Raw genomic sequence first — 15,417 nt, forward strand, 5'->3', positions numbered from 1 at the left:
GGTTTAAAGTAAATGAATAGTAGACGTGATTGTTTCTCAAAAGTGTAATTAAACCAAAGGGAATACATCTTTTTCATAATTTTTATACATACCATAAACTTTATTGGTTATAAAGTGCGACCTTCTTTTCCTCCCCCTTTCCCTCAAAAAAAAAAAAAAAAAAAAGAAAAGAAAAGAGAAAATAGTATGATCCAGCAACGCTTATGATCATCATCACATGTTTAATATGAAAAGGAACAAATTTTGTTTCATATTTGCAATATCATTTTTTCCGACGTTTCCATTCTTATAAGCTATTACAGATTAATGATTGATTACCATGATTGTTGTATAATATTTGTTGAAACAAGCTTCTAGAATTAATATGACAGATTCTACCAAATATAAAAAAAAATAATACCTATGGAAAATTTCGCGATAAACTTCTATGATTTAAACAATTATCGATTGAAATTTCGGAAAAATATGTACTCCCACTTTAGGAAAAAAATAAGAGTGCTGAGATCATGATGATTTACATTAATATCGAATAGCGAATACGAACACGAAAAATACACTTTGTTTTTCATCCAGCATCTCCATAATCTCGGTTACTTTACTCGCGATTCGACAGTGACATATCGTTCTTGGTCCCGCTTCAAATTTCCAAATATTATCCTTACTCATTCGCGAACGCTATATACGTTCTTCCTTTCAAGATTAGGTTACAATTATAAAATTCAATCAATATTTACTAAAATAAAGAAATAATAGATATCGATCTTCTTTCGAACAAATATCTGTGGCAGTGTCACTATCGACGCGTTTATCGTTATCGAGCTCCTCCGCGTCATTTTCTTTCTGCCCTTATTCCTTGTCATTTCAAAGATGCGGCAGATTCTATGCTTTTCCCAAATCTAACATCGACATTTAAGCATACAAGCAATATACGCAATAAGACTGTTGATTTTTCGATCGTACGTCAGTTTATATTTTCTTTAGTTTATATTTTTTTTCTCATCTTTTAACCTGCTTGTCGAAACAATCTTTGTTGCCCTTTGCATAACAACAAATAGTACATAAGTGCACACTTTTCTTTTAATTCTGTTTCTTTTTGTTTTTCGGCTATTGTACTTTAATCTACTTTGACCAGAAGGAAAACGGATAAAGATTAGACGCAAAAAAGGAAAGAAGAAACCTTGATATAGATCGCACAGTACGCATTGTTAACGAGAGATTTTTGAGATAATCATAGAATCAGTGCCAGAATCGAAGTTCGTTCGTGAATCGCGCTGGAATTTCTCTGTATGCAAGAGCGCGCTGCCGAACTTAAACGGCATCCTTACAGACATGAACTTTCTCTTTCAGGTGACAACGAAGATATACTTCACACCTGGTCGGACAGAGAGCTAGCTCTGTGGAGCATAGAGCGAAGAACGGTACTAACTCGAGTACCGTGTGTGACGAGCGTTAAACCATCGACGCGGTTGCGTCAATCTTTTTTCGTTCAGACCCATGGTGTCCAACCCTCATACAAGAGGGCTAAATTGTCGGTGCTCTGAGCTTCGCGTATCACGTATTCCACTTGTTCAGCCGTTGTATACTTTCTTGTTGGATAAGGATCGCACCCTTCTAACTTCATCCGTACGCGATGCCAAATGTTCAATGCATACGCGTTTCGCTCTTGAACAGCTACGAAGAAAATATAAATGAGAGAGAAAAATAATAAGAAAATATTTATGTAATTTTAACAGAAAATCCACAATAAAACTAAGCTCACCTTTTCCTGTAGTTGGGTCTCGAGTCGGTGGAATTCCTTTCTTAGGACTGTAACACACACCCTCCTGTCTCATTAATTTTCCTTTTTTCTTTATCGAACTAGCTATTGAAGTTTCAGTTTCACTCTCTCTTTCACGGCTCCTTTCTTTTTCCTTATCTATCTCTTTTTGCTTCTCAGACATCTTTGCTGAATTTATTTTCTTTTCATTGGCGAATCCTAATAACTCGTTGTACAAATTTGGTGCCACAGTTGCCATATTTTCCAATTCTTCTTTAATCGTTCTTCCTCTATTTGCATCTAAATTGTCAGATTCCAGTTCCTTTACGATCGCCGATATGCTTTCAGTGAAAGACCGATACGAAGAAAGAAATTCTTGTAGGCCATCGATGTTCTCTTGTTTCACCATAGTTCGTAATAGTATTCGTACATCCGACATTAATCTATGATGCTCAGTTAACACATTTTGTAAGTTTGATACTTGCTCTCTCAAACGTTCTTGAGCTGAAAGCAAACCTTCTTGCTTTTCTTGCAATTTCTTTTGAACATCAAGTATCGCTTCAGAGATAAATCTCTCAGCCTGCTTTAGCCAATTCATGTCAACGTTGCTTTCCATGTGTAATAGTTCGACAAGACTCTCTTCGATTGCGGTTACTGTTATATTTAAATTCATCGTCAAAATGCAGCTCTCTTCCCAATGCTTGATCAGTTTGACAAAATTCGTATCGTGTGTCACACTTTCAGATGTCCTAGTTCTTAGAGCTTCATAATGCAATATAGAATTGCAGGTATTGATTACATTAGTCGCAAGTTTATGCTGTCGAGTTAATTTTTCACAAGATGAAAGTACCGCGTTATCAAACGCGGACATGACTTCTCCGAGAGCAGGGTTCGCTCCAGCAGCCCACTTCAATCGTTGCACTGCGCTGGAAACAAGATTTTGTTGTTGTTCTCGTGCTTCACATACTCGAGATTGCAGAGCAGTAAGTGCTGTCGCTGTTTTTCGAAGTTCTAACATAAATCCAGAACGATCTAAAAAAAAGTAAGAAAATTAATATCTAAAAACAGAAATGCACAATTTTAATAAAAAAATTCAAACAAAGACTTACTCAAAGGATTCATTAAATTAACATTTGACCTCATTAGTAAGCTATCCTCGTGCAACCAGTGATGAGCTGTTAGTTGTAGCTGAAGTCTCTGCATGCTGGCCCTGGCTACTTCGACACATTGCTGAGCAAATCTAGCACTCTGTTTTCTTCGCCAAACACTTTCAAGAGTGCTACTGAGAGCACTAGCTTGAGCAAGAACAGAACCGGAAAAGAGACCTCTCTTTAAGCATATATCGACAACCTTTCTACACAATTCTTCTATCGAAACTTTACTCTCAGCTCCGATATCCCTTTGCTCGATCTCGGTAGTAACGCTTAAACCCATTCGTTGTAATAAGAAACAGAGTGCGATAGCTAATGTTTGAGAAGTAACACCAAGCAATTGCCGTGACACGTAATCGGCTGTAAAGATTCTTATTGGTTTGTTTAGTCTTTCGTCATTGTAAATGTTTGCTAAACCGCCTTTAAATGCAGTTGCAATATCTCTACACATCATGAAGAACTCTTGTATGGTATGTAATCGTTTGACCAAAAATATATCCTCCAACACCTGACAAGCTGTCTTATTGAATATTGGTGCAGACATTTCTTTCGCTTCTCGAATCTGATCAATTTTTCTCCAGGATGAGGGAATATCGAGCGTACTCAAAGTAGCGATTAACGCGTTACCTTCCATCTGGAGCTTTTCGAACAAACCATTAAAGCCCATTAAAAGCATTTGACCAGGCGTCAATGTCTCATCTTGATTAGGTTCTTGAATTTCAGCAGGTCGAGATAGCATTGCCTCGAATCTTAATCTCATGTTATTCACGACGTTTTGTATCATTGCATGAGGACTTTCCATCTCCATAACGGTAAACCTGAGATGCATTTCTAACTGGCCTAGGATATCACCAAGTGGTATACCGGATGATACAATTATCTCTGTTAGTTCTCCTATCATTCTAATCACAGTTGGCTCTTCCGTTATGATCGTTTTCATCGCTTCAGGCAAAATGATCGTGTGGAAGTTATAATTAAGTTCTTGCAATCCTTTGTAGATGCAATCGGATCCTCTTAGACATTTTAATATAAGAGATATCTTGGGATCATTGTTGGTTTTATGGCATTCAGGTATCAAACTAACTAGCTCAGCAATCAACGATGACATTAAACGCATTTCGTCTAAAAACCAGTCTCCTTCTCTGGATGTAAGATCAACTAAACAATCCCCTGCACATTTAGCAGCTCCTTCCATCATTAAGTATCTCTTATTCAAAGCGCAGAGTGCGGTTATATTGACGCATTCGAGTGCCCTTTCCGCACCTTTATCTCGTCTCAGAAAGTTTTGTATCTGTACTCTAGATTCTCCATATGCTTTCTCTATTCTAGTGACTGATTCCGGTAAACCCTCCGAAACCATCCTCTCGTATGCTTTCTTTAATCTTTCATTTGCTTCATTTAGAATCGCTTGCATTTGATAAGAAAATGTTATTATTTGTTGAACTTGCTGATTGTTGGAGATTTTGATCGGATCAAAAGTATTTTCAAATTGCACCATAACTTCACGACAAGTTTCGACGCCTCCAGTGTTTAAAAGCTTGTTAGCCCAACCGTGATAAAGTACTGTACGATGTTGCGACATATTACTCAGCGGATACAGGCTACAAATCGCTGAATATTGACTCAATAAATCCAAACAATTTCGTATTAGAATAGACTGTTGTGTAGCCAATTGTGTCAATTCATTTTCTGATTGTTCACATTGAAGTATCATTTGACTTTGACCAGCATTCTGTAAGAATTCTTTCACAAGATCAAAAACTACGTGATCCTCTTGACTCGTGGACGTACCCAATTCTGCCAACCATTGTCCTAATTGCGGACCTCGTACGATTGAAAGTGCCAACTAAAATAACAAGGTAACTCCATCAATTTCTTTAAAATAAAATAAATAAATAAATAAATAATTAAAACTTACGTTGTGCATGTTAATCTGCTTTTCACAGTCCTCAATCTTTTCTTTCAACCCAGCTTTTGCTTTTTCATGGGCATCGCGTGCTCTTTTAAAAGAATTATAACGCTTTATCACAGAATATAGTGGATGATTACGTCCCATTGCTTGTGCTTCTTTGACTAAAGCAAGCTGTTGGTGTCTGTCTTGTAATAAATCCTGACACTGACGCGTGATATCCGTTGCCTCTACCCAACAATTCAAGTGGTGGCACAGAGATGGAAAGATCTTCACCAACTCATCTCTAAGAATCAAAGATCATTAGACAATACGATACAGACTAATTATTATGAAGAGTATAAAGGTAAAATCTAATTGCTGATTTACAGACCTATTTGCTAACCATTCGGCACGCATTTCTGCTGCTCGAACGGCGAACATTGCTCGTGTTAGTTCCTGTTCTAATTGTTTCCTCCCAATCCCCGTACATCGTGCTCTAGCCTGGCAGGCTCCGTAACTCGCAATGCTGTTATCCGCACCAGCTCGCCAGTCGACTAGCGGATCATATATAAACGCTTCAAGCAAGGTCAATAAGGTTTCTCGTCCTCGACGCATTACTCGGAGCGTATGTTCACAAGTTAAACGAAATATGCCCTGAAAAGAAGATATCATATTTTAACTGTGTACATTATTTATTATAATAATACCATAACATGATTACGACGTAAAAAGTTATTGTACCTCGACTCCAGTTACTCCTAGTGCTGTTCTGATGTTTGGAGTCATTCTAAATGGCACTTTTTCTGGTACGCGTAAAGTTTTGCCTTTCTCAAAGCAAACATTGTAATCGATGTGAACAACCTCGCCTGTATTGAGATCAACTAATACATTATCCAAATGTCTATCACCGAGACCAATGATATAGCCGATAATTGACATTACGGCCACCGAATAGGAGTAATTTTTGGTTGCTTGCCACCAACTTCCAACATTTATGCTATTACACCAAATCTCTCTATAACGATAAACAAAGATCAGAAAATATCGTTAATAATTTCCTTATGCAGGAAAAAGTAGTCGAGAAATGGAGAGGTGATATAAGTAATGAGAATAAGGAAAGAAAACAGAACTAACTTTGCTAGCAAATCCTTAGGAGTTTCTGCCATTAGTTCAGCTAAAACTTGTTTCAAAACTTGAACAGGCCATTCTTTTCTGTTTTCCAGGCCGATTCCTCGCTCTTTCAGAAGTGGAGTTAATTTATTGTAAAATAGTTCAGACGGTCTTAATATTGCAGAACTACCAGTTTTATTAAGCATAGTACTCTCTCTCTGTTGCCATCTCTTGTACAAGACGAACAAGGGTGTCACGCCATCGACCCACTGTATTAATCCAGATCGTGGACCTAATGGTATAACTGAATAATGGCGCGCCCTATATACTTTTTTCGAATCACCCTTTTTTGACATCATAGTGTTGCATATATTTAAAAACTGCATGATTCTTTCATCCAGATGAAGATCCTCCAGACCTTTAAACAAATATGTGTATACGTGTCCATCGGAACCGTGGAACACAAGCTTTTTCGGTTTCGTTTTGGTTGGTAATATCTGAACATTATTGTCTACAGATTTTATAGTAACAATTTTGTTATCATTTGCAGCAACACCTGGCATAGCGATACATGTATTTCTCAAATTGGCTAATACCGGACTGATATCATTCATGGAAAGGGAATATGCGGCTCGCCTATGTACACGTTGAGCTAATTTGCCTTCCAATTGTTTCAAGCATATACTCGCAATCTGCGGTTTCGCAGGATTCTTAGGATTGTTTAATTTATTGATTGCTTCTTCTATCGACGGACCAAATTTCTCTTGAAATGTCTTTTCATGAGGTGTTTCGGCAGAAACGGAAGTCATAGCCGAAAGGTTTTCTAATATGAAAACTATTGGCTTCAATATAATTCTGTGTTTTTCTGCAATTAATTTATCCTTTTCCTCAACACTCAACCAAGAATTATCCTGCACTTTTTGTACTTCCATTTCTAGTTGTTCAAATCGCTTAGAAATTTCAGTGTGATGCTGACACAGTGTTGCTAACCACAGCTCATCCCATAGTAATGTAATTCGACGCAGCTCTTTGACGAGTATTTTCACTTGCTCAATGGAATCTTGAATCCTATTCGATAGACAGTCTACCAATTGCGAGAAACAACAATCCATAAACTTTTCTTGCTCGTCTTGATAAGGTACAGTAGAGCTCTCAGCGTCCATTTCCTCTTCTTCTTCGATAAAATCTAAATCGTTTTGAGATGAATCAGTTTCTGCTTTCTCATAAAGTACTTTATTGCAATTTTTCTTTTGACCAGAAACCGCTCCAACTACAGCTGGAAAAGTGATCAAGTGTGGTGAATTCTCTGCAACTCTGCACAGCAATTCAGATACTCGTGTACGTACATAAGACTCAGGATGACTAAGTCTGGAAAACAATTGCGGTATTATCTCTTTCCATGGAGCAGTAGGAGTTGAGGAAAGACCAGACTCTAGAACATTTTGTAATTCGAGAGCGTGTTTCACAACCAGTCGTAGCAATCTAAGTGTAGCTGTAATAGTAGCGCAATCGTTGGCCTCCTTAATCGCGGCAAGTTGCAAGTACTTGAAATACGCGTTTGCAGAAAGCTCGTAATATGCATAAATCCTCTTCTGTGCTTGCCTCCAGATATCGACCAACGTTGTGAGACGATCAGCGCTAATACGACTTAATATTGAAACGCTACGTAATTGATTTTCTATCATATCTGAAGTATTAACATCATTGGAAGTGTCTGTAATGTCGCCTTCGTCTTCAGGAATTGTTTTATTTTGAGACAAAATTGAAAAGATTGCGTTCAAGTCAGATTCACTTGTATCGAATGGTAATAAGTCTCGTATGGTTGCTCTATCCGAATCAGTCAACTGACCTGAATTTGAATTATCTACAATCTTTCTTCCCCATTTGTAACACCAACTGGCAAAACTGCACCACGCAAGTGGCAAATCTGGACATTGGTTTACACCCAGTTGTGTTAATCTACCGATTATCATATCTGAAACAGGTATTGAATTCGTGGTAGGACCGAATAGCTTGTTCATCAAGCCATCATTATGGGTAGCTTCAAATTCGAGCAATTGCTCCAATTGACCATTTTCAATGCTGCCTATCTCTTGTTGTATCCATTTACCAAGAGTCAAAAGTAGAATTGTACCGTTCTCACGTAAATCAGCCGACTGTTCTCCATCAACGATAGTTCGAGATATTCCAAGTGCAGTTGCACTACATACCTTTAACGCTTTATTAACTCGTTCCATATCATATAGCAATTTTGAAAATTCACGGAAAGCACGTATATTATTCTTCGACCATTTTACGTGCATCACGTTCGTCAAAACATCATCAGTTGCTTGATCAAAGTCGAGATTAATGTAATTTCGTTCGCCTCCTTCAAATCGACAAAGCTCTCGTTCGGATCTCAAATAATTAAGTAGTTCGCGTTTCGCTAGTTCAAAATTACCTTCCTTTCTAGCAGTTCGAACAATATGCAATCTTAGATCAGTTACATCATTATTATCTAATCGCGCTTCAGGACTATTATTCTTTCTTGTTCTACCGAAATATTCTGACCACCATAATGTTCGCGTCAGTATGCTCGAATCCATGTGATCAAGTTTTTCGCTTTTATATAATTCGAATATATTTTCTTCCTTACCAGAAAGGATATTTTTTAACCCATCTGCTGAAAATCGTACTAATATAGATTCGTTTAAGTATTCCGAAGGTACATTTCTTAGACCTTCTTCCATAATTTTAGCTGCCACTCTCCGGCATCGTTCAATCTCTTCCTCAAAATAATCTTTATATTCATTTATATGAATTCTAAGTGCAATATTAGTCAACGTATTACCACATTCCACTAACGTTTTCGCGCAATTCCAATTTACCGTTTTACTGGTTCCTCCATCTAGTAAGCTCCAATCAGTTAGGTCGTCTAAACATATGTTTTCACCATTTTCAAATTTTTTTAAACATGTTGCTTGTTGAGAAGCGCTACTCTCCGTAAATAATTGTTTTCTGAGAACGGCACTTTTATCTCGGGCAAAAATTTCAGCCTCTTGCTGTTTCCAAGCCTCTAACCGAGTCCAGTCACTGACAGCTTCGTAACAATGAGATAATCGTTGCATACAAAAACCAAGTACTTGATTATCTCCTTCGGATTTAAAAGACTTGCCTTTTCCATCGGAAATCTCCTCATTCGCACTAGTACCATCAACACCACCAACGCTATTACCGTCAGCTACATCTTCTCCCTCTTCCTCTTGGTCTACATCTTTTCCAAGTCGATTACTTGCAACGCGCATATGCTCCTCTATAATTAACTTATACGCTTCGGCAGCAGATTCGTAGCGATGTGCAGCTTCTTCCATGGCAGCTTTCAACCACGGAAATTTTCTATCCTTTTCCTTAGTATAAACGTAAAGTCCCTGTAACGCCTCTGCCTCTCCCAATATTACCATAGCTTGTGCCGTACAAAGCGTCGCTCTTTCAAATTCGATACCCTGTGTATTATCACTATTACTTAAATCCTCTAATAATCTCTGACTATTTCTCAGAGCACTGCTAGCTAATCCAGGATGCAACGATACTACACATAATGCCAATCGAATACGATTCAACCATTCTTTACAAGTCGATTTGTTAGTATGGAAGAAGGTTCTAACTGGTTTCGACAATGGTAACAGAGCGATCGCGCAACCTTCTGCTGCGTTATGTATTACTCTCTCAAGATGTTCAAGAAATTCAATAAATAATCGTACTCGAGTATGTTCGCTTAGTAGATGATCCAAGCTACGTTTCTCTTTTTTCGTTGTTTCACAGCTGTATGAAATTTCACGTGCTAATGTTTTCAAAGCATTTTCGATTGACGTAAATGTTTCTTGAGGTTTTCCTAATGAAGTACGAAGCTTGTTCGTCACACAATGTTGAGCTGCCTCAAAACCAGCCCAGAAGTATAAAAAAGATCTATTTGCAAGTGCTAAACGATACATTTTCTTGATAGTGTCGCTCTCAGATCTATAAATATAAATAAAATCGTACTATTTTCTCATTATCGTAACTAAAATAAGTAGCTTGAAATTAGTTATGTCTATCTTTACTTACACAATTGGCCAACATAGAGTAAATATTTCCGACAATCCAGCTGCATCAAGATATTGTTCTTGCAATAAAAAAGCCATATAAGTCTTGAAATGTTGTGCTTGCATCTCTCCAGTGCTAGTTCCTCGCATATGTAATCTTTGAGCAAGAATTAAAGACTCAGTCGAATAATTTTTTATTCCTTGATATTTCTGTAAGAAAAAAAAGTTAAAGTAAATCATGCATTTTTTTTTTTTTAAATATATTTCCTACACTTACCTTCGTTTCCGACAATAAGCACTCTCTGTTAAGTTTTGGTACCACTATATTTAAAGGTATTTGTGTCAATAATGAACCATACTTGTCTCGTACGATTTCGTCTCGTGAAGTTAAATGTAACATCACCAAGTCTACAATACAAGCATACATTTCTTCTTTCCAGGTTACACTTTTTGCACTCATTAAAATTTCAAAGAGATCACAAACAGCAATAGAAATATCTCGATCGATGGTAGCTCCACACGTAACAAGACTTGTGAGAACATTCTCATACTCCTTTGTTTTACTCAAAATGCCAATGTAATTTTCCGCTTGTATACAAATTTCTTGCATCCATGTTGATAAAAGCAATAACGTTTGCTCTGGTGTGCATTCATTATAAGTTTTAGCTATTAAGTTTAGAATTATGGAAAGATGACCACTAGTAGGTGATGTTGTTGGAACATCCAATGCTCCTGGAAACATATCCATTGGACGACAAGCAGTAGTTCCAGTTATTAAGCTTGAACTTGGCACAAAATGATTATATCTAAAATAAAACAGATAGTGCAATAAAAACTGCTAAATTAGTAACTTACTGTTCTTCTTTTCCTTATGACTCACCTAGAACAATGTGCATATAGCAAATACAAAATGCTATATTGCAAGAACGGACTAGTTAACGATAAACTGCTGTCATAAGGTCTCAGCTTAACTGCCAAGAGTTCTAAAATGCTTGGTTTTAATGCCCACATACCAATGATAGAATTACTCGCGTTAGCTAGAAAATATAATAAAACATATAATAAAACAAATCGATAAATGATATATAATAGGCTTATCTTTGTTGAATTTTACAATGCATTCATATATTCTGATATTTACCTATATCAGAAAGAGCTCTTAGCAAAAAGGTAACTACAATTTCTGCATCATTCTTTTTGTATTTAATATCATCAAGTAATGGATTATCTGTTACTAAATTTTCGATATCTGTTAAGATAAGTTTATAAGCAATTTCCAAGTCCGACAATATGTAACGATACGATTCTTGTAATAATGGAATATTTTTTAGACTAAGAAGACTATGATATACTCCAAGACTGGCGTTTTGGATAGAAATTGAATCATGAAATCTCAATTTGAGTAAAGCAGAGTCTTTCCCAAGCAATTTATGAACTAGTTCAAGTGGCAAGTTCGCGGAGACTTCTTTTATTATTTTTGAAATAGTATTTAACATAGAAATTATGGTGTCATCCCAAAAGATACTGATCCTTTTTAACTGAAGATCAATAAACTTATAAAGTAGCTCATGATTTTTTGTTATACGACTCTGAAGATGACCTAATAATAAAAATGCGCATTCATTTGCAACAACTATTAATTCTTCTTTTTCCTCTGTTAGATTTAAATCTTTCTTCATTTTTATCTCCGTCCATTGTATTATATTTAACAATGATTCTCTTTCTTTCAATGCAGCATCTTGCTCGATATTTTGCTTTAAATCTTTTAATTTATTTTTATTCAAATTCAAAGATTTAAACATATTGATGACATCCTCTTCGATTAGTTCTGATTTATCGGAATTTTTTGGTACGATGCGCACATTTTTTACGCATTTTAATAATTCTTCGGTAATTTCGGGTGTAACTTTAAAATTCGAAAGCCAGGTTTCATCGTTGTCCAATTCAATCGCTTTAACGACTGTTTTCAGCATTTTTGATAAACAATCAGATAAAAATGACCACTGTACGCTTGGTGTGAGATTAGGATTCAAATGCTCAGATATACTTTTTGTAACTGTATTAAACACCGAGATTAAGGATGTAATACGTCGAATAGATTCTCTGGAAGTGGGAGATGCTTCATCTCCAGGAGAACTCCTACCACATTCTGGTAAAGATAATTCCTCATCATAGCTTTCCATGTCCTCTAAAAATTGTCCTAGTAGGGTTAAAGTAAACTGTAAATCCGCTATCCAAAAAGTTCGTAACCTTTGCAAACTACGACTGGCATAAGCTACAATTGTCTTTTGTTGCGTCGAGTCGATATGCCAGCCAACTAATATATCAACTGTATCACGGAAGTGATTTGAAAACGTTTCAGGATAAGACTCCATTATCAGTAATATCGCATCCACTGTTGCTACTAATAGATCGGATCGATCAACATTTTCTAGCGTCGATTGCAATTGCGACATCATTAGCTGAAAGGATATTTAATGTACTTTATTTAAAATAATTAGTTTTGTTTCTTTCTTTTGTTTAGTCCAATCGAAAAAAAATTAAAAACTTGCACAATATCTACTAAATTAAGAAATAAAAAAAGAAAATTTAAGTACCACTGAAAATTCTTTCAGCCTTGGCGCCTCTGCATCCAATTTAAAAGCTTCAACGAATGATTTAATTAGAAGGCACTTTATATCATCTTTCCGTTCCAGTGAATATTTATTAAAGACCCAATCCATGTATCTGTGGATTTTCACACCAAAAATTTTACTTATATTGAAAGAAATGTTACATTTGATAAACACACTGTACACTATTAGATCATTTGTTTACCGTTTATAATCTTGTTCAGTTGCGTAACCGATACGTCCTAAACATTTTGCGACTTGCTGTTTTGCCTCTTGTCCAGGCCCAGTATGTAGTATATCTAATAGGCTTTCACAGATGACATCCAAATTTCGTCTTATGTATCTTTGATTTTCAAGCGCTATTATACCTTCTTGTGCTTGTTTGCACAACACCATAAAATGATCATAATCATCTTCCCGATACAATCTTCTTAAAAGTTTGGAAATTCTAGAATCTTCTGTAATAAGGAAATATCAATTAATATATTTAATTGCAAATGAAACATCATATTTTCTCAGTATATCCTAGAGATAAAAAACAATTTGGACCATTTATTCTTTTGTCATCATAATATTTTCCTTGTACATTTTCTTGATTTTTCAGCGATTCTTGAAATTTTGGTCTAGTCGTAGGGTAGTAACTAGTTTCTGTATTGGAATCACGTTCGATAGGTGTCTTTTTAAAGGCCCTACCCCGTAAAGAGCCTCTGGCACGATCTCCAGAGCTACCTCCTCGAGCCATTCGAAATTCATTGCGTGGAACACCACCAATTCTATAACAATATAAACAATTAATTAAATAAAATAGAACAGGATATTTTAATAAACAATTGGAAAAATAATTTACCTTGGTTTAAATCTAGAGAAACTATGATCAGACGAATAGTTGTTTGTATTTCTTGGACAAATGACCAAAGTGCCTCTTGGAGCATTAAAATCATTGGAGTTATATCCACTTAGAACACCAACATCTCCTTTCTCTAACACACTAGCTCGATTGTTACTAACAGATTCTTCCTGTATCTCCGAACACTTAGATCCACGTAGCTTGGTGCTAATATTAGAGTTCCCACAGCTATTCATTACATTACTCTGCAGATGATCTGCATGACCTACACTTTGCATTAATAATGTACCAATCGCAGGTAATGATAATTTTTTATATTAATAAATATTAAAAAGCATAAAATCATAAGTATTCTATAATTGATTACGGCACGTCAGAATTCAATAACTTTCACATATTCTTAAGGTTACATTATTCGCACCTACATCCTTGGTGTACAAAGTTCAATGGTCATAAAATAAATGAAAAGTAGTAATGAAAAAATAAGATAAATCCTACAATACAATCAAAATCTATTACAAAGTTTCTCAAATAAAAACGACGTTCAAGTTATTTACGTATAAAAGATACGATAATTCATAGAGTGATTAACTGTCGTAATATCTATTTCAGTTTATGTAAGTACCGTTCCCTTGGAAAGTAATATCGTAATGGCATAGAACATGGAACACACTTTGATTTCTTTCGGAAAATATTTTGTGGAAAATAATCGAAAGAAGATATCGAAAGGTGGAACAGTATCGTAACCGATTCTCCACGCGTTCGATCTATAGGTACACACCGTATCGACAACAACCGATCAACAGAGAACTTTTATAGCGATTTATAAATTGGTAAAAATCAAAATATATTACGGTTCTATTTGTATAGCGATATAGTCATGAAAGATTCTTTGGAATTTCCGAAAAATCGTACATATGTGTCTGTTTAAATTAACTTATTTAGGTGGATACACAAGAACCAACAACCAACCACGAAACTGAAACGGATTAACCACTATTTACGAGTGGTACCTTTCACACTGTTCACTGACATGCTTTCTGTAAACATCGAGTAGCATTTTTAACATTATTTTTTTTAATCCTACAATTTTTTTCGAGATTCCTGGAACATCATGTGTAGGAAAGAAGTAATATACAGATAAAATAAGAAAAAATGGTGAAATGAAAATATAGATAGAAAAACAATTGAATCAGTTTGTTGGGTACCTTATATTATATGAGTTCTAAATAATAACGAATTGGCTAACGAGGCAAACAGGCACTGGCACTTAATATAAAGAAAAATCATTTAAAGCAAATATAATTATTTTGTATCTGCATACGTAAATTAAGAATTTTAGTATGGTTACGTATAATTACGTTACGCTTCTACGTCTCCTACTGGAATGAAACTAAGTACAATGAAACGATAAAGCGACTAAATAAAACTTGAACCAATGTAAAATATTGTTGAAAAAATATCTCAATCGATTCTGATATCCAATTGGTTTGGATCAACCAATGCCATTAAAATTAATCCAAGAAAACCATCAATGATGCCACTGATAAAAAAAATACACCATATGAAATTGATAGGAAACGCATTTATAGATAGACGAAATAATGTATAATCACACTTATTGATGTGTAATCGTAGAAAAGCCGCACTCTATCTAGTGTCAAACGAAAATGTATCAACAATCGTAATTGATTTTCTCACTGAACCTAAGTTTCTTGAGAATAAGCCTTTAAAAATGTTTACCGTTTTCAGGACGTATATTTATTAAAATTTAAAGTGCCTGTAACTGTGACACAAATAACGATTAAGATTATTTAGCAGGATGTTGTACTTTTCTAGTAAGTTCTAGTAAGTTTCTAGTAACTAATGATTTTTATTACAGATTTTAAATTATACAAGTTAACATATTACAAATCATGTATACCAAAAAATTCTAAAAAAAAAATAATAAAAAAATATATAATATTTGTAAGATATCTCTCGTTTTTT

The 15,417-nt window shown here is 35.4% G+C and overlaps 1 protein-coding gene across 7 annotated transcripts; it reads right to left on the minus strand.

Moving 5' to 3' along the window:
• Nucleotides 1-29: 29 nt before the first annotated feature.
• Nucleotides 30-14,994, minus strand: LOC132913198 (serine/threonine-protein kinase SMG1). 7 transcript variants are annotated; one of them, XM_060971284.1, is made up of 16 exons: nucleotides 14,790-14,994; nucleotides 13,429-13,693; nucleotides 13,131-13,354; nucleotides 12,787-13,039; nucleotides 12,567-12,696; nucleotides 11,111-12,431; nucleotides 10,850-11,006; nucleotides 10,247-10,775; nucleotides 9,992-10,179; nucleotides 5,933-9,904; nucleotides 5,540-5,813; nucleotides 5,190-5,452; nucleotides 4,826-5,102; nucleotides 2,866-4,753; nucleotides 1,760-2,788; nucleotides 30-1,671 (listed from the first exon to the last, which is right to left on the minus strand). In XM_060971284.1, the coding sequence occupies exons 2-16, from the start codon at nucleotides 13,662-13,664 to the stop codon at nucleotides 1,487-1,489; spliced, it is 10,926 nt and encodes a 3,641-aa protein (XP_060827267.1). In that variant the 5' UTR covers nucleotides 13,665-13,693; nucleotides 14,790-14,994; the 3' UTR covers nucleotides 30-1,486. The 7 variants fall into 7 exon arrangements, with proteins under 7 accessions (XP_060827267.1, XP_060827264.1, XP_060827265.1 ...); XM_060971281.1 differs by having other exon boundaries at nucleotides 14,753-14,994; XM_060971282.1 differs by having other exon boundaries at nucleotides 13,429-13,698; nucleotides 14,753-14,994.
• Between the last annotated feature and the right edge of the window lie 423 nt (nucleotides 14,995-15,417).

Source organism: Bombus pascuorum, chromosome 13, assembly GCF_905332965.1.
Source record: "Bombus pascuorum chromosome 13, iyBomPasc1.1, whole genome shotgun sequence".
Taxonomy (NCBI): domain Eukaryota; kingdom Metazoa; phylum Arthropoda; class Insecta; order Hymenoptera; family Apidae; genus Bombus; species Bombus pascuorum.